This window comes from Ambystoma mexicanum, chromosome 8, assembly GCF_040938575.1.
Source record: "Ambystoma mexicanum isolate Mex_15411 chromosome 8, UKY_AmexF1_1, whole genome shotgun sequence".
Lineage (NCBI taxonomy): Eukaryota > Metazoa > Chordata > Amphibia > Caudata > Ambystomatidae > Ambystoma > Ambystoma mexicanum.
In genome coordinates, this window is record NC_090929.1 from 533,505,574 (window position 1) to 533,525,786 (window position 20,213).

The following is a 20,213-nucleotide window of genomic DNA, read 5'->3' on the forward strand; positions in this document are numbered from 1 at the left end:
AGGGGATGAGGGAGGGGTCACAAAACATCACAGGGGAGAAGGGAGGGGTGGGGGCTCAAAGGACATCACAGGAGACAAGGGGGGCTTACAAGACATCACAGGGGACGACGGAGGGGTGGGAGGCTCACAAGACATCACAGGAGATGAGGCAGGGATGGGGGCTGACAAACATACGGGGGACGAGGGAGGAGTGAGGGGGCTCAAAGGATATCGCAGGGGATGGGGGCTCACAAGGCAACACAGGGGATGAGGGTGGGGTGGGGGGCTCAGAAGACATCACGGGGGATGTGTGAAGGGTGGGGTGTCACAGACATCACAGGGGACGAGGGGGTTCACAGACATCACAGGGGACGAGGAAGGCTCAGAGACATCACAGGGGATGAGGGGGGCACACAGAACATCACAGGGGACGAGGGGGCTCACAGATATCACAGGGGACAAGGGGGCTCACAAGACAACACAGGGGACGAGGAAAGGGGTGGGGAGCTCACAAGACATCACGGGTGAGGAGGGAGGGGTGAAGGGATCACATACATCACAGGGAATGAGGGAGGAGTGGGGGGCTCAAAGGACATTACAGGGGATGAGGGAGGGGTGGGGGGCTCAAAGGACATCACAGGGGATGTCAGAGGGGAGGGGGGGCTCACAAGACATCATGGGGATGAGGGAGGGGTGGGGGGGCTCACAGACATTACAGGGGCGAGGGAGGGGTGGGGGCTCAAAGGACATCACAGGGGATGAGCAGGGCTCACAGACATCACTGGAGATGATGGAGGAGTGGGGGGCACACAGGACATCACGGGGGATGAGGGGGGCTCACAGAAGTTACAGGGGATGATGGAGGGGTGGGCGGCACACAGGACATTACGGGGGATGAGGGGGTTCACAGGGGATGAGGGGGCGTACAGAGTACAGACATCATGGGGCACGACGGAGGGATGGAGGCTCAAAGGACATCATGGGGGATGAGGTGGGCTCACAGACATCACGGGGGATGAGGAAGGGATGGGGGACTCAAAGGACATCACAGGGGATGAGGGGGGATCACAAGACATCACAAGGGATGAGGGAGAGGTGGGGGCACACGGAACATCACGGTGAATGAGGGGGGCTCACAGACATCCCAGAGGATGAGGGAGGTGTGGGGGCACATGAACAACAATGGAAACAGGGTTAGAGGGGTACCTCATGGTCCGGAAATGAACAGGGAACAAACAGGGGCCTTAGAAGGTGGGCCTTGGGGAGGGGGGCCGGTGTCCACCTGCCGGCGTTCAGACTGGCAATAATCTACATCGTTGGATAGGTGTTAAAGGAGGTTACGTTAGATTGTTGGCTTTGTTTGTTGGAAGTAGGTGGAAGAGAGACGGAGAAGTGGGAGTTTCGAGGTGTGAGTTTTATGATAGGGTAAGGAAAGGAAGAAGCTGTAGTGTGATTGCTTCTTGTTTACCCCACTCTCTGGCCTGACTTCTTGACAAAAGGCAAAAACCTTGGGATCATTTTTGACTCCTCTCTCTCTTTTTCTCCACACATCACAGACCTTGCCAAGAACTCTAACTTTCAACTCCATCTTCTCAGGGGCCTTCTACCTTTCCTCACCTTCCCGCAGAAACCCAACACCTACAGAACTCTGGTTCTATCTAGGCTTGACTACTGCAACAGCCTCTTCCTCAATCTGCTTCTTTCCTTCCTTTGCCCCCTTCAACTAATCCAGAATAGAACTGTGAGACTTATCCTTGGCCTCAAGCCCAGGGACCGCATCTCTCCTGCTCTAAAATCTCTCCACTAGCTTCGAGTGACCACAAGTAACACATTCAAGACCCTTTGCATCACCCACAAGGCTGTCTGGGGCCTGGGACCTCTTAACATCTATCCGTAAATACCTCCTGGACAGAGCCCTTCAGTCCTCTGGCTCCAACTCTCTGCAGGTCGAATGTTTCTCCAAGCATAGAGTTGGAGGTAGATCCCTTTCCTCAACTGGCTCCTCCTTCTGGAACGGCCTCCCATGCCGCCCTCAGACTTGAGTCGGATCTTCTAAAGTTCTGGAAACTTCTCAAGACTTTCCTTTTCTCCTCTTCCATCCCTCTCTTCCTCCCGTGCTAACTCTCCCTCAGCCGCTGCAACTGGGGCCCGATCCTTTCAGAGTCATGCATGGGCCAGACCAACCCCTACCTGTCCATGCAGCATCCTTTGCCAGCATTTACCTTCAGGCTCCCTATCCCAGACTAGCCCAACTTGGTCCACCCTGTCCACCGCACTCATCCTCCCACTCCCCCTTTTCCCCTGGCACTTGCAAACTTGTCCCACCCATCACTTCACCACCCCCCTCCCCTGAGGGCACCCCACTCCTGCACTTCTCCCTCTACCCCTTCCCCTTGCACTTACACCTTTTTGAAGCATTTGCTCAGTAGGATTGTCACAAGGCCAATCACATGCCCCCCCCCATTTTGTCTTGTGGCACCTGGAAACATTTGTGTATAGGCGTCATAAAAATGTACAATAAAATAAAAAATAAACACATTGGAAAAAGATCAGTAAGAGGTGAGTAGGAGGAGCAGCAGGAGGAACAGGACTGAATGCATAGTAGGCGAGTAGCGCAGTGTGGAGAGACAGCACAGTAATTAGGAAGCTTGAGGTACTCACAGGTGTAGCAGGGAAGAAGGAAAAAGCAATGGGTCATAGGGAAAGAGGCAGAGAGGCTTGTCAATAGCTGGTCTTCACCCTTTGTAAGGAATTCGGCCATCCCCAATTTGGGTGTGCCCTCGCCTGGGCTTTTTTGAAATGTTATATGGAATTGAATGATGGTAGATCAACCTCTGGAAAATGTGTGGGGCAAAGCCACACACATTTTTCTATGCTCACAGCACGACATACACAGAGACCTGTGTACTCTTGTTGGACATCGTCTACAGGCGCAGTCCTCCATGTCATATTTAGATGGGATCTGACAGGTGGAGTACACAATGCATCTCAGAAGGGGGAGGGCCAAAACCTTTGTCCTGCCATGGCCATCCTAATCAAGGCTCCATGATCCACCCTGTCCGTTTGTTTACCCTCTGCAGATGGTAGTAGGAACTAACATAATGAATATACTAATAGAGTATACTTCCAACTGGCCCACATGGGGCAAGGCTGCAGAGGCTAAAACAAAGGAGACAGGAAACCCCAACAACCCTTTCATATGCACTGTGTCAACCTGAATCCATCTCCCACCTCTCAGTATCAAGGGCATGTACATGTCATGTCTGGGACTATGGGCCTCATCAGGAGTTGGGCTTCAGTCCTTAAATGTGGCGGTAATGCTATTACCACCGCATTTAAGGGTTGTCCCAATCACGAATTGGGCAGTAAATTGGAGTTTTCCCTGCAGATTTTTGCTGGAGGTTTTGGTGCTATTACCACCCATGCAATTACCACCAGCGGAAATAGCACCTCCTAAACCCATTAGGTCCAATGGACCCAATGGGGAATGGGGATTTACAACCTTACTACTACTCGCGATCCGGCACAAATTGTGCCACACTGAGTAGTGGTAATGCAAATTGTGTTTGGCGGTACGCGTCTGGATACCATCCAACTCCTAATAAGGCCCTATGTATTTACAGTAGGCACCCCCACAGGGGGACCCCATTCAGAAGGTACGAGTGTGTGGATGGATGGAGACAGAAAGTCTGTTCTCGCCGCAGCTTCAAGGGAGACCTGCCACTTTAATCAGGAACCACAGAGATCTCAATTAACGAGAGAGACCCTGTGATCCACAACAGACAGGAAGATGGGTGGGATTTAATATGACATGTGTTCACCCCTTTACCTTTTCTGTTGCAAAGCTCTGTGGTTAGGACCTCACATATACAGGAGATTGTTGATGGGGACACATGATTGGTTCATTAAGGTAGGTGTAGCCTACACCACCACTGGGTCCATTTGGCTTTAAAAGAGGGCTGAGCCCCTTTTTTGTCAGATCATCTGAAGACATCTCAAATAGTAACAAGAACTAATGTGGACCCTGGCTGAAGGTAAAGTCTGCCTCACAGATTCAGCCAGTGAAGGAAGGCCAGGATTTCCAAAGAGGGAAGCAAGATCCCTCCCCTAAACATCTCCCAGAGAATAGAGGGAGATACTGAATCCAGAGGACCCTCCAGCAGCTCCTGAACTGGTACCCCGGCAAGCATGCAGCGTGCCCTGCTAGGCTCTGTAAGCAACCTTCCTAGGTGGGAAGTGCGAGAGAGTCTCTGAACCAAACCCAGGGCAAGGTTGTTGCCTGCAACATTCTCCATTCTCCTCAACTTTGGACCATCCGCCATAAAGGATGATATGAGCGGAGTGAGAAACTAAGAGGAGTTCATCGACAAGCATCAACCAGCATCTGCCTTAAATGACATTTTTGAGCCATAATAGCTCCTTGAGCTGCATCCGACTGAACTGCAGACTGATGCCACGCCGCAGTCGCTAACATGTTCCAAAACGCCTCGACCAGTGCTTCAGACCTGCCAACCAGCACTGAGACAATGTTTTCTGACCCCAAGCCGCCATGTCGGCCAGCGTGCAGCTATCTGTCCAGCCTCGCTCACCGAGCTGCCTGCCACCTGATACATGTGGCTGTCTCCCATCTTGAACTCTGTCGCAGGAGCTGCAAAGTACCCTGAAACCGACACAACCCCGTCCAGCACCAAGAACTTCTACAAGCACAAGGTACATTGTGGTTCTGTCCCCCTGATCCTTCTCCGAAGGCCCCTAGTGAAATTGTATGACCCATTGCTCTCTTTGTGTTGAAACCAAGTATCCCCGAACTACTGTGATTAATTACTTTACCAACTACCCTCCTGTCAGTATGCAGGGTGCATCCCTTTTACTCTTTGAAACTGTATATCCTCTGTATTCCTTTACACTATGGGTTGGATTTTGTAGTGTGCCAGAACTGTCTGTTGGGATAATAATAAAGTAGATATGTTTATAAATCCTCGACTGGACAATCCCTTTTATAATTGGGTAATAATTGTATTTTCGCTGAGTTGCAACAAACCAACGATCCACGACCTTGTGGAGATAAACCTGCCGTTCCGTCCACGTTACCAAAATTGGACAATGGGGTTTATAATTTGCTTGTGTTTCCAATTGGTACAGATTCCTTCTGGTGTACTAGAGATGTGGGCTGATTGATGGCTTAGAAACCGATATTCATCCCTAGACCACTGGTGCCATGTTAGTTGATTCATCACACCCTTCACTGTACCACCCCTAACTGGGACGTCCCTCGGGAGTTCAGAACTGATGACCCATGGTCTAGGCACCTGATCGCCTAGTCCAGGGTTGTCCAAAGTCAGGCCTCGAGGGCTGGAAACATATCAGTTTTTCAGGATACCTCTCACTAATATTCATGAGATATATTTGCTTACTATGATTCTAAATATATGCAATCTATTTCTCATGAATATTAATGAGGGATATCCTCAAAGCCTGACAGGATTCTGGTGGTTTCGAGGCTTGGAGTTGAACAAACCTAGACTAGTCATCAGTGTTTCTTTGCTCTGATTTAATTCCTGGTGTTGGTGGGATGAGGCGATTACTTCCTGATTGGTGATCACAGAGTCTCTTGTGGCTTTCAGCTGAAGAGTTGGCCCAAACATGTAGCATGCAAAGCAAAAGAGGGAGTAAAAGAGGAAGAGGGTTATCTCAGAATAGAAGAGGTGAGGGGTGCCTGAACAGAGAGATGGAACAGGATAGTTAAGGATGTAATTTGATGTCATACTAGGTTAGTTCCTTGCTACTTGCACACTACAATCAGACTGTCTAATTTCTAGGCATGTCAAACAGATGAGTCCAATGGGCCAAGGCTGAGGGTGTCAGTTTTGTATTTATATGTGCACTTTAAAAGCTGTGAAGCCAAATAAGTTGTTAAATAACAGCATGGTTATAGATGAGAGTGGCTTCTTTAAAAAGTAAGAAGATTGGTCCAGCACACCCGCTAACTGTGGGCATCTGTCTTATCATTCGCTCAGACCCTACTCTCTCCTCATCTCCACTTGTTCTCCGTCACTGCTGCTGGCTTTTTCAGTTACATTTTGAGTTTCAATGGATTGTATCCCCCCATGGCTCTGAACCTTAGGCCTTGCCCTTTCAATGTGTATTTATTTATTTATTTAATTATTGTGCATTTGTAAGGCGCTTATAAATCAAGTAAATTGTGTTTCAAAGCGCCCATGGGCATGGGAATAAAGAACAAAGACAACAATGAAAGATAGAGGTGGACCTACTAGGCCCTGTGAGCATTCAGAGCGTGCAAGTGCAGAGAGAAGGGCGAAGGGATGAGGGAGTGGGGAGGTAAGTGCTAGGTGTATCATGAGCTAGGGAGTAGAAAATACTTGGGAATGCAGGAGGCAGGCTGGCAGGACTTTCCAGCCTCACCCTACGAACCATGAATGGCATAGATAGTTGGACAATCAGGACTGTCATATTCGTTTTCCCAAAGATATCTAATTCAATGTCTGATTGATTTGAGAAGAAGACTGTCACACATGCAGAAAAATGCCATTTGGTAATGTTAGACCATTGACCGAAAATCTCTGTTTCCTTTGGAATCTACCTAGCAGATGTCAGGGAATCATGTGTGTACCCTGTATATTGAACAGAAGCAAACTCTCTAATAACATAACATTGTATGATGAAGCAGAAATCTGGAAAGAGCAAAACAAATGTTGTTACTCACGGTCACAGTGCTTGCCATCTCCCCTCAACTGATAGTTTTGTCGGCAGCGGCATTGGTAGTGGAGAGAAGTCAGCTGGACGCAGTCGTGTTCACATCCGCCATTGCTGACAGAGCAAGAGTTCACTGCTAAATTGGCAGATAAAGAAAATCACAAACTTACACAAGGAACACAATGCAATTTGTTTCATGACATTTTTCAGCATCAACAAGGAAAGAGCTAACATTATATGAGTGAGATCACAGAGTGGTCATGATTGTATCTTCTTCTATTGAGGATTCTATTCTTGCGTGGGAAATGATAATGATAATGATGTGTTATTTATATAGCGCCTTAATCCAAAGCGCTTTACAGAGCACATATTTACATACAATATCACCCAGCCGAAGGTATTGATGGTGGGCCTTTGAAAAATCCATTGGAGTTTACAGGCTCGTCCTTGTAGAGCAACCAACAGCACAACATCACTTTAGCCTCAGCTGCCCCCGCCCTGACTTGGAGAAGGCGTAAGAATGCTTCTATCACTGAGGCGTAAGGGGGCCATTTGTGATCAAAGTTGAAGTTCCTGGACACTGTACCGTAGAAGGCAGATTCTGGAAGAGATCCAGCAGTACTCCATCACCATCAGCTAGCCAAAAGCGGTAGACTTAATGGAGGGCCCAGGCTAATGGGGGAAGAGAACCAGTCCATGGTAGGCTTTTCCTGTATTACATGATACCGGAGGTCCTGCTAGGGGCCCAGCCATGCAGACTAGATCTGTGACACAGCTTTGTATAAGGTACAGAAAGTATCTCTTCCTTCAGGCGGACAAAACCCACAATAATATAGTTTGGTGTTTCCCATTAAATTGCAAAAAGCTTATCTTTTATTTCCTTTTCACCATATATACAATACAGAATTCTACTTTCTCAGTAAAAAAAAATGTATGCATAATGTGATGGGTACATACTTAGCACGCCCATAACAAATATGGGGTCCCATGACAAGTTTGCCAGTATTTTCTGCAGAAATAATGCCATATTCATATACTGTTACCCCCACTCAATCTGGCAGATTTCCTGACAGATTATGAGTGTTGGTCATGCAGTGTTGAACCCCATTTTTGGAGTCGATGGGACTCCATTGAGGATCTGATGGATTCCACAGGAGTTCATTCTGCCTAAGTCTCCTGTTTTTGAAGGTAAAGTGGAAAATTCACCTCCAGTTACAGGCTGGGGGAAATCCTGCTCTTTATTTCTAGAGTCAGAATTCAGTGCAGCGAAAACTGATGGTAAAGTGGCAGGAAATCTGTTACTAAGATATTTTACATCCATTTGTTCCTGCACTCTCAAACTTGGAATGACAGCCATTATACCGCCAAGGAAGAGGTGATTTTTCTTTCAATTCTTAGCTTGCCCAAACGTTCCAAATGTATAAGAAAATTCCTCACATATAAGAGGCTTCATAATAGAGACAAACCATTCCCCCTTGTTGCATAAAGAAGCGTAAACGAAACAAGCAAAAAGGCATTGAGGAGAACAAAACGTATTATGAAATACAATGATTCAAACAAAGAATTCATTAAATGGGGAACACATCCACTCGAATGTATCCAACATTTCCAAGGAACACTTTCCCTAGTTGAACAGGAAATTAAAACTTGACTTCAGTCCACTTCCTGTGATGTAGTTATTAATTTAAGTTAACATAGGTGAATTCAAACATCTTTCAACTAAAGTTATTAAGTTTTTGATTGTTATAGCAAACAAAACAGCATTGGAATGGAACGAAAGAGTCCCAGTGAATGTTGACATCCACGAAGGGATCCATTGTCTATTCTATTCATAGCGCAGTCCAAACATCATCAACACATTTGTACTATCCTATCCTTATTGCAGGAGCATCACGAAGCTTATAATCAGCAATGGTTCTGCATCCAATCATCTTCGGTTCTGTGTATCACAAGCTTACATCCAGATTTCCTTCAAACAAATTCCCGCACAATTGCCTCAATCTGAACTTCAGAACAAACCAGTATTTGCAGTATCTTAATATGGATTTGGATCTAGGACTACTATTAATTAGTATAAGGAAGTTGCAGATACTGGGTGACAATGGAAACTATTTTATAGCTCTGGGGAGTCATGAACTTTAAACCGAAATAGAGTTATATGTATAGAGAACGCATATTTATTTATTTATTTCATATACATACAGCCGAATGGCTTTGCCTATACAACCTAAAAAAGCACACAAAACATTGATAACAAATATTATACATCAAGATGTAAAACTAATCAACAGTATAAAAATCCTCACAGTAAAATTGGTCATCACGATAAAAACAACCAAAAGGACTTGGATCAGGTAACACTACGAAATACATACTTAAAATAAGCTAAGCAGAAAGATAAAATAAAACAAGACATGATTAAAACTGTTTATCAAAAACAAGCCGCTACAGCTGATGTGTGTTTCTATCATTCCCTGATTGAAGGGAATGGCTTCAGATAATTTCTTCAACACAGTAGTATGTCATTGATCTCAACCCATTTCCAATAAAAAATTAACTAAATAAAAGATCAGATTGTGGTCACAACCATTCATAATAACAGATATGAGAGCATAGCATAGACCCCATAGCTGTTTAGAGTATAGTCTCCCTAGATGTCTTTTAGTTAGCGAGTGACTCATTTTGACTAAGCTCTCCCCACACAATGTTTTGTTGGGAACTTTAAAGGTAGGAATGCCCCGGAGAGAATATTCATAGTTTGTAAAGTTCTCTCCATGGTGGACACTGCATCTTGCATTTAGGCTACAGGTAGTAGTGCTCCAAGGATATTAAATCTCGGGCTGAAGAACACCTGCCATATGCCATCAGCCAACTCTGCTCTCCATATGTCCAGTCTCAGGGATGCAAAGGGGTCAACATTGCAGATGTTGGATAAAGCACTTTATATTAGGAAGGGTGCTGCTGTTGCTTATTGCCACCACTGGACCTCTACATGTGTTGTAGTTGACCACGGGGCATCACTCTCCAGCCAGTCACATGTGGTTTAGGGGTACAAACCGGACTGATTGTACTCCAGACTAGGAGGAAAATAATAATTCAATCAAAACTTCCTTGCTTACTGGTATGTCCAAAGGTTAATACGTGAAGCTGATGTTCCTCAGCTTGTACATAAAATAAGTGGGCATTCCAGTATCAGATCAATGTGTCTCCATCCACTGTTATGCTCAGAAAGCTACTAACATGGTTTGCTACATCAAGGAACTAAACAACTTTATTAAAAGGGTTCTGTTTTCGTTTCTTGACTTACAAATCGCTTTCAGTCACTATCCACTGAGAGCACCCCTTTCAGTAAATTTCTTAGCCAATGTTATTTGAGCCTTGATATCTGCATTGGAAATGATTAAGAACTGGGTGACCCTATGAACCGAAAGTTAAATCCAGATCAGGACCTCCAAGTGTCATCAATATAGATTTCTTGAGGAAGAAACAACTATTTCTACTTGTTGCCTCTTCCAAGTTATTTAGATGGAGTATTAGGAATAGGGCACAGCTGGTTGGTAACCATTTTACCCCTCAATTGAAATTCTTTTTAAAATCCATTTGTTACTTTACTGAATTTCTGCCACTTAAATACACCAGCAAAAACACTAGTGGCAGATGGAGACTGCCAATACCAGGACATCCAGCCTGCTTATGCCTTACCCGTCACTTAATTGGAGCTAAACATATTGTTTGACTGGGCTTTCAATTCTATGGTCCTGAGGGAGAAGACATACCATACTTGTCGAATGGCATCTGAAGAAAGTTGATGTTGATGTGCGCGAAAGTCTGCTAAGATGCTCCAGAAATCCACCACATTCAGAATCCGACACGATCCCTAAAGGTTAAGCTCTTTCAGTCAATGAATACCAAAAGTCAGGTTTAGTTTTATAAATAATCAACAAATATGCATTTAAACTCCATTGACAGGGTAAAGATGTATCGCCTTTCAAACAGTCTAGCCCAGAATGGTTACTTGACCACACATCGAGCCTATCCACCATCCAACAACTGACTATACTAAATACCTCTGTAGGTATCATAAATGGCCCTTTTGGGTAATCAAGGCTACTCTCTAAAGTTACCAGAAATGGTCCGAGTTTAAGGAAAATCTGCCCTTCTTGTCTATTGTGTGAATCACAGTGGGCGTTAATCTCCCAGCAAAGGTGAGGCTAACTGAATCCATACAAGCACAGACTCCATCCCCTTATTTCATTCAACCCTCCTTGTTTGTTGCCCCTCCCCACCCTTCCTTTTCTCTGTTCCCTTTCTCCTCTTCCATTGTAAACTAAGGGCAGCACTTCTGTGGTGGAGGCGCAATAGATCGCTTCCACAGAAGCCAGGGCACTGCTAGACCACTGTTTTGGTGACTATCACCGTAGTATAGAAGAACTGTTACATACCGTAAGACATATGTCATTTCTCATTTACATATCAAATGTGACATTGAAATAAACTTGATTCAATGTTTCTGTTTGGTTATTCGATGTACTTCCAAGAATCTCATGAACACACATGTTCCTCTTCTTGAAGGACATGTCCATCACTGTCCTGCTAAATACCTCCCGCACATGTTACTCTTCCTCCAATTGGTGCAAGAAAGACATTGTAACAAACTATCACACCATTATATTTTTGAGAAATCGTGCACAATTCTTCACCAATATCATGTAATTAATCACAGATGGGCTCGGAGCAGGGGCTCGGGCATTGATGTGAGTTATGGCCCTCGTGTGTTACGTTATAAACTTGTATAGTTCGTCAATCACTACCACAGTGCTCTTAGTGTTTCAGAGCCATCTGCCCTAGTAGACAGTGGCCCTCATTACGACCCTGGCGGAAATCGTGGTGCAAAATGCACCATGGAGCACGGCGGAAAGCTGCCGATAGCGCCATGGGGGTTGGCGGATTTACCGCCCCATTCCGACCTTGGCGGGGCGGTAAATCCCCATTCCCCATTTTACCCTTCCCCATTCCCATTTTTGCCCCATAGGGTATAATGGGAGTGGGGAAGGCGTTAATTACGCCACCGTAAAATACGGTGGCGTAATTAACAACAAGGTCCCGTAGCGCCATGGATTTCTCCGCCCGGAAAAACCAGGCGGAAAACGCTCCATGGCGCTACGGGAACTCGTAGTAGGGCGGACGGGTCCGCCGCGAATACCGCTGGCGTAAACCCACTCCGCCAGGGTCGTAATGAGGGCCAGTGTATCATGGTTAGGTGACGGGGTGGGGGGACTATGTATGCGTCTTTGCACAGCCTCTTTGTGCAAATGCAGGCCACGCCTCCAAGGTTGGAAAAGGTTCAGGTTTAATTTATCATTGTGTTTTTTTTGTTTTTTCACAATAACATCACATTCGTGGGATGGATTCATGCCAGTGTAGGATATTTGATCTTTTCTTTGCATGAACTGTTTATATTATGAATGGTTTACAATGAACAGACCCCCCTTGGACCCACACATTCCTGAAAGGCAGGCCTTCTGCAACACATAAAGGCCTTGGCATACCAGCTCTATTAAGCCGGGAATGTTAATTGTCTTAAATTCAATTCTTTGTGGTTTTGGAAACAGTTGGGTCGGCCTCGAGGAAAACCGCATAGATAGATTAACACAAAAGCCGCCCGCCGCAAAGCCAAGTAAATCCTGGAGCTAAGGCTTGCCACAGAGGAGCGCGTGGACGTTCCTTGCAACAAGACAAGCAGGAGCCGCTGATGAACTAAACACAGGTTTGGGAGTGCAGTTCAACTCCGCCAGGAAACAGCGCTGCCAGGCTCGGTCCGCAGAGTTTACGCTGGCCGCGCGCAACGTGAAACGCCGCGACTTCTGGACTGACTTACACGTGGGCCTGCTTCTTATATCTCGCTATTGATTTTGGATGCGCAAGTGCTGCATCAGACGTTTCGGAAAATGCAGACGTCGGCGGCTTGACGCATGGGTGGCAGCTATTTTTAAAACTAGATACCTATTAATGTAGCTACTTAATAATATCAGGGGAATCCGCACACCAGGTTAAGGCCTGAACGAAGTGAAGACATATGATAGGTTATTTATAACTCGCTTAATTTTTAAGCGCGGACCGGGGATCGAACCTGCGTTGTTCTGTGTCGTCTCGCTTCCAAGGCGAGCACGTTCCTGCTGAGCTATTCCCTCCATACGTTTATGTGGTCTAACTGCAAAAGCCCTCCACTGACTATTGGTACGATGGGTAAAGGCAAGCATATTGTTGTTGCCGTGTTAAGTTTAAATTACGTTTAGAAGAGAGAATTGTACTAGCTATGCATGCACAGTCGGCTGACCTGGACATAGAAAACAAGCATTGGAAAGCCAATAGTTTGGGCTTGTGTGTAGGCAGGGCCGGCCTTAAGGGCAGCAGCGCCCTGGGCGAAATGACACCCCACCGCGCACCCCTTGTTAACAGGTGGCAGGGTGGAAGGGGCGGGACCGGGATGGGCACTTATTTTTTTATTCTTTAACCACCTCGCGCCAGCAGTGAATAAGCCCGCCGTTGCGTGTGTATTCAATGACAATGAGACGCCTGGCACGCCTTCTGCCACTACGCCAGCTCGGGGGAGCCCTTGAAAGTCTCCTGCGAGCTGGCGTGGTATGGAGCTAATGGTGCCTTTTCTTATGAAAAGTGCCCAAAGCGGAGGGGCGCATTTAAATGTACCCATCGCCGCGGGCACATTTTACTGTAAAAGGCTGCCTGCCACGCCTTCTCCCACAACTCCATCTCGGGGAGCCCTTGAAAGACTCCCCCGAGCTTGCGTGTCTGGGGCTAATGGTGCCCCGGGAGGGTGTGGACCCGGGCGGTCGCCCGGCTCGCCCCCCCCTAAGGCCAGCTCTGTGTGTAGGTATGGGATAGGCATTTGCTAGGCAATTATATAATGGTACTACTTTGCCAAAAGATGGCAACAACTGGACAATGGAAGTTACCTGGGCATATAGTGTCAGTACTGACCTGAAAAATGCTTATCTAGTACCTCAAGACAAAATTGCTGGCTTTGTCTTTGCTTGTTTTAAACAGGATTTCAGTGCATGTAAGAGATATAAGTCAAGGCACACTTGGTTAAGATATTTTTATTATACCAGTAACGATTTACAGCTGCAGTTAAGCCATTAACTCTCAGCAGACTGCTTAGAAGAAACACTGTCAGGCTTAAGCGATCCCAGGATGATGTGTTTAGGGCAGGTAGTGGGTGATGATTGCTATAAGGATTAGCATGGCCATCCATGGGCAGTCAATGGGTGGGTAACTACCCAAACAACACCCACAAACTGCGTGTGTCTCATCACAAGTCATCGCCCTTTTATCTCTACTCCAATGAAATAGTTTTGGCTTGCAGGTGGCGCTTAAACACCACCTACTAGCCCAAACTAAAAATCACTACATTTAGAAGCCAGTGTACTGGAAAAGAAACCATGGCAGGAATGGTGATCATAGGTTCATAACCTGTCAGGAAGCAATAGCGTTGATACTACTCAACACTTTCCTTGCAGCCTAAATATATGTTTGTGCAGCTCCGTGGGTAATTAATGTTTACTTTTAAGCTATGTCGTCATCATAGATAAAAACACCCGGGAGGCGCAGCAGCGTTCCTGTGCTATTGGTATTGCTGTATTTTATACTAGCGGTCCGAATATTTTTCAAGGCAACCAACTGCGAAATGAAGCCAACAAGCCAAGCCCTCCTACCTCTGGCCATCTGTTGTGCCTTTTTGCTGTGTCGAGTTAAGGTACATGCGGGGTAGAAGTTGTCAAACCTCCCACTTGCGCTGTGCAAAACGCCCAGCCTGGCCTATGGCCTGACATTTAGTACTATTTCTGCGGGAGGTTTATCTTATCCCCAGCCACCCATGTATGCAAACCTTCACTGCCAGCCCTTAATACCCCCGCATCAGTTTCTGCTTGCCCTGTTGCCTATGATCCATTGCTTAACAATGCAGTAACTCTCCCTGCCACAAGCAAATGGAGCCTCTACCCAAATTCCTGAACCCTGGGTCCTCAGAAAACAGTGGAAAAAGATGTGTTAACATGCTTACATACCCTCGCGATATGGACTACATTAGCACAAGGAAGCCTTCAATGTTGGTACACTGTCGTAGTTCAGGAGCACAGCGCCATGTCCCCAGTGCTTAGGGAACCAGATATGGCCCTGACCATCTTCGATGAAGCAGCATTCACTTTGAGAAATGCTATCATCCAAAAGTCAGGGGGATATGAAAAAAGCTCACAAGTTTTACCCCTGCAAAAATGCAAGTCCAAAGAGCAATATGTTGCCGCCTCGCGGCCCATCATGAAAACCTTCACATTCAGACCCTTCCTCAACAAGGTCATGCAGGACCAACTCATGGTCCATCTCTGGGACAAGCAAGGGAGAAACTCTGGATGTCCCTCGATGGGAACCAACAATGGTCTAGGTCACTACTTTAGGCCAATCGGAGGTGCAAAACATGGTATGGATGGAAGAAATGGGAAAATACAGCAACTGGGCTACTTGCAGCAAGGGGGACCACATTACAGAGGATGAAGTGCGCACATACACTACAGAATAAGGTTTCTCGTGGAAGAATGCCCAAATACTTCAGGTGTGGAATCACTGAACACCTTGAACACACACTCCAAGGCGTACCCAGCATCAAGAAAAACATGCACAGCCTGTGACAAGCATGGCCATTGTCGTGATCTAGGTAAGTGTGTTATCTTTCGTGAGCAGAGAGGCTGCATGGAATCATATGATGCATGTGGAACCTGGTGGACTGTGGGTTCCGGGAATGACCGTTTGGACACATTGAGAGAGACAGAGGAACCTGAAGGATGCTTACATACCGGCCTCCTACTTTCATGCTATACCTGTAACAAGAGGCAATAAGCAAGCATTCCTTGTTATACTAACCTGGGTCTGAAGTGGTCCCTGATTCATCTATGACTTACCTTATTTTTTACCTTTTGTCACAGCGCACAAAACCCTGACATGGTAAGCGAGAGAATACATTCTGGCAAGGCCTCTCCTACAGTTACAGAGAGCCACATCAGACATACATTAAGAGACATAGTAGGCGAAAATACATGCTGGGAAAGGCTCTCCTACTGATGCGAGGGGCTACATCAGCCACACATTTAGGTACCAGTGGTCATAGAAATCAATGCTGATAAGGCCTCACCTCATGTTTCAGGGGGCCACATCAGACATAGATTCAGGTACAAGTAGGCGTAGAGAACAATGCTGGTAAGGCCTCACCTCGTGTTGCAGGGGGCCACATCAGACATAGATTCAGGTACAAGTGGGCATAGAAATCAAGGCTGGTAAGGCCTCAAATCATGTTGCAGGGGGCCACATCAGACATAGATTCAGGTACAAGTGGGCATAGAAATCAAGGCTGGTAAGGCCTCACCTCATGTTGCAGGGGGCCACATCAATCAGACATAGATTCAGGTACAAGTGGGCATAGAGAACAATGCTTGTAAGGCCTCACCTTATGTTGCAGGGGGCCACATCAATCGGACATAGATTCAGGTACAAGTGGGCATAGAGAACAAGTCTGGTAAGGCCTCACCTCATGTTGCAGGGGGCCACATCAGACATATATTCAAAGGACATAGCTAGGCGAGAATGGAAGCTGGTAAAGGCTATCCTGCAGTTGCAGGGAGTTACAACAGACATAGATTCAAGGGACATGGTGCTTATCTTAATGATGGTTGGTTACGGGGGTTTCCAAGGTGGAGGTTACAAAGAAAGTTTACAGTATGGTATGCCGGAAAAGAGGCTTGATAAACAGTATAACACATTGACCGAGACCAAGATTTAGTCAGACAAGGTAGTACCAAGAAGTTCGAACCTCTGCACATTGTTTGGTGTACTGGCACCATCGGCAGGGGCATAGCTGGCCAACCCAGGCAGTACTTAGGAGGCATCGGGATTAAAGCCTGATGACAGCATTAACATGGCATATGCATCACAAGGAGGGTCAAGTGGTTTGAATAGTATTTTGGTCTTCATCAAGGAATCCTAAAGGCCACGCAGGCAAAGTTTGTAGATGGAAATGCAGCATGGAGGAGCGGTGATAAAGAGTAACGAGGTGGGTGCAAAAGTGGAAAGCTAGCATATGGGATAGATTCTTTGTAATGATAGAGTACAGTTTATGAGGGTGTCTGCGTCGAGGTAACCGTGGCGATCCAGGCATTTTCGTGCTTTGTGCAAATATGGATCGGTGACATGCGGAAGTTCGGAGGCAGAAAATCAGGGCAGGGTGTACATAAGGAGTGGAGAAAGCAGGTAGGGACATGGCAGCTCTTACCTTCGTTATGAGCCTGATGCAAAGGTGAAGATTCAGAGGCCAGATGGCGGGGAGTGCCAGTACGGCATGCATAAGTAGGCATTCCGGTGTTGGACAGCCATGCGCAGACAGGGAGAAGACAGGGGCCTTAAACCCGGGCTTTTAATGCCGGGCCCGGCTTCCCCTCATGGCTCAGCTGGGTCTCGGCATATGCTGAGATAGTAAGCTAATCAGGTGGCTCCATGCTGTCGGGTGCCTCTCACTCTTCAGGCATGACAGGCAGCCGGAACGAAACCAAAAGGTGGTGGCCATCTTCAAAAGGGTTCAAGGTCTGTTGTCGGTAGATGATAAAACAGACTGTATCCCACGATGGTAGGGGGCACATCCTTCCTGCACTGCAGTCGACTGGAGATACTTCAGCCACTTCACCTAAGTGACTTTACCTTTACAGCACATACTTAGGTATCCAACTGTCCCTTGCACAGAAGACAACTTCGTCCTGTGTCCAGATGTCTTCAGAAAACCTCTTCAAGATCAAGCAAAGCCGGTGGGGGGGGGGAGCGTGTGTGTATGGTTTTTTGGGGTGTCCAAACTGAAGTCTAGTAGGATACAGAGGGGTGAGAAGTTCAGAAACACACATTAAAGCAGTTCAATCAATCCATAGTTACGTTACTGGTTAGTATACGATTACCAAGCCTATAAAACATAAAATCCCAACCCATTAAAAAAAAGAAAAAAACATAATGCCTCACATTGGGAAGCGTTTAAAAGTGAATACATAAGTAACATACCACATTGCCCTCGGGCAGGCGGGCAAGAGTAAAACACATCAAAACTTTAATATATATGCTGTTACGCAACCCATTGCGTGCGTGTCTGAATGACTATCAATAAGTAAAGCGTCTAGGCAGGATAACATCTGTAGACACATGTTGGCACATATTGCTGTGGTTGGTTAACTTGAACTAGCAGGCAACATGGTGATCAGAATCGGATTCAGTACATCTGCGGGAGTGAGCTGATGATGAACAGAGGATAGCACAGGGGTAACGCGCCGGTTTTGGAAGCAAGACCACGGAGAGCAACAGAGGTTTGAATCTCAGATCCATCTCTAGATGCGTTATAAAAAAACTATTCAATAAAATAAAATACATTCTCTTGCATAATGAGGACCAGCCAGCGTGATCTTAGATGCCTATATTCTGAATGCAAAAGAATAACATGGAAAACGGTTTCCAATCTTCTATGATACATGAGCACAGCTTCGCGGTAGAGTCTGCTCCTTTCAAGTTCCTCACCAGCGAGAGCAAAGGGAAAGTTTGTAAGCAACATTTTAGATACAAAGCATAAAGCAGTGGAGGACAGGCATGATCAAGGTACCGCTTGAAACCTAGGGACACCTTACCTGTCAGGTAGTGATCTGATAGTCTAGTGTTTACTAATGTATCAGTAATAAGACATCCATGATAGTTTCAATGTGATGTTTTTACACCCTTTCCATCTGTTCCAGAACTACACCGCGGTGCAGCCTGAGGTCCTACCTATCAACATGTAGGAGAAATAGCTTAACATGATTAAACTACACTACATTTCTTGGCTTGGATAAGTCTAAGATCCCCCAAAGTTGTTTCCTCTGTGTTGCCCAATGGGCCCAGCATATATACAGATCTAGAGTAAAATTGGTTTTAGAGCCAACTGAGTGTAAAAGGGGCCTTATCCACAATTCAGAGCAAAGGGGGCAGTTAATTTAACTTATGGACCTATGCTAATAAATACCGGGAGCAGGATTCCCCCCACTGGGAATTTAAATGACCCTGGGTCCACCCTGCTTTCAATTCTGGATCTGAACCAATGTGTGAATGAAATTGTTAATTTACTGCTCGGGTTCCCTAGTTGCAATACAACTTCCTGGCATCACAAAAAGACTCTTTGTTTCAAGTGTACCTAGTAAAAATGGAAAGTGGCTAAACATCACTCCAGTGAGGCTTTCTTATTGGACTTCAATACTCCAGCTGCACCACAAGGCTTGTAACTGAGCAACCAGACAGTCCCCAAATGGCCTCGAAGGTATGGGCTCTTGGCAAATGTAGTATTTATCTGGCTGCAAATCTATTTTTAAGTCATTCATAATCTCGTGTGAGCTCTGCAACTTCTTTCAATCTGGCAGTGGCGTTCCAAGACTGAGTTTATTTATCTGGCGGGTACATTCCCAGTCTGCACAAATAATAGAATGCAGAAGCGGCCAGTTTCTGAGTCCGGGCCGCGTGCGCATTTAGTAACACCACTAGCCGGGGAGCCGGCCGGGCACCGCGTGCTGACAAACCGAGCTTGAACAGGATTTTGGAAGGTCAAATCTAAACAGAAAGGCGCCATTAAGTGCAGGTCTTTGATTCTGATCCATATCCGGTGCTGCATATGTGCTTGGTTGGCCGCCATTGGGGAACAAGGCGTCAGTAGAGCCCGACGGCAGTGCTCGGTGGATGAGGAAGTGGAGTGCGTGACGGGTGTGATTATTGAGAAGCGGGGTAGTGTTGGAGGTTCAGGAGAGAGCTAAAGAAGACGGGAGTAAGGAGAAAGGATTACGTGAATGAGCACAGAGTAGTGTGGAGAGGAGGCCGAGGGAGAAGAAATGGTGGAGAATGTAAGAAGAGGAGTGTAAATGTATGCAAGTGAGTTCACAGAGCACACAGTAAGATGTGTCATGACTCAAGTCTATGGCTTTACAAGAGGCTTATGAAGAACTTAAGGTGTTTGTACTGAAACAATTGCAATTCAATTATGCGCAATTCTATGAGAAGGTTAGGGAACTGATTCCATAATGCATCCAAAACAAGCTGCACATCTCAAAATCCTTATTTCAGGATACAGGAGGATCAACTTTATGCTTCAATTGGCAACCCAATTTATATTCCTAAAAAGGTTATTGTAAAGCACTGGCTGCTACTTAATGACGAACACAAAAGTACTGTTTTCTATGTCAAATGGTTCATACTAAGAGCCAATGAGGTTTCACGGCCTCATTGCACAAACACATGAAAATCATGCATCTCCTAAGGCTGCCCAGGCTGTCACATTCTTCATTAACTGCATTCATGTTCCTCTGTTTTCTGCATCATCCGCATGCATCAGTTAACCTGCATTCTGCATCAACTGCATGCATCAGATGATCCACCTTCGATACCAACTGCATGCATGATCATCCACA

The 20,213-nt window shown here is 46.2% G+C and overlaps 1 protein-coding gene across 2 annotated transcripts in view; it reads right to left on the minus strand.

Moving 5' to 3' along the window:
• MEGF6 (multiple EGF like domains 6) overlaps positions 1 to 20,213 on the minus strand; it is a 1,562,146-nt gene that overhangs the window by 231,225 nt on the left and 1,310,708 nt on the right. For both annotated transcript variants that reach the window (XM_069610227.1, XM_069610228.1), the window contains one exon: positions 6,704 to 6,829. In XM_069610227.1, coding sequence (XP_069466328.1) covers positions 6,704 to 6,829 — 126 coding nt within the window. The remainder of the gene's footprint in view (positions 1 to 6,703; positions 6,830 to 20,213) is intronic.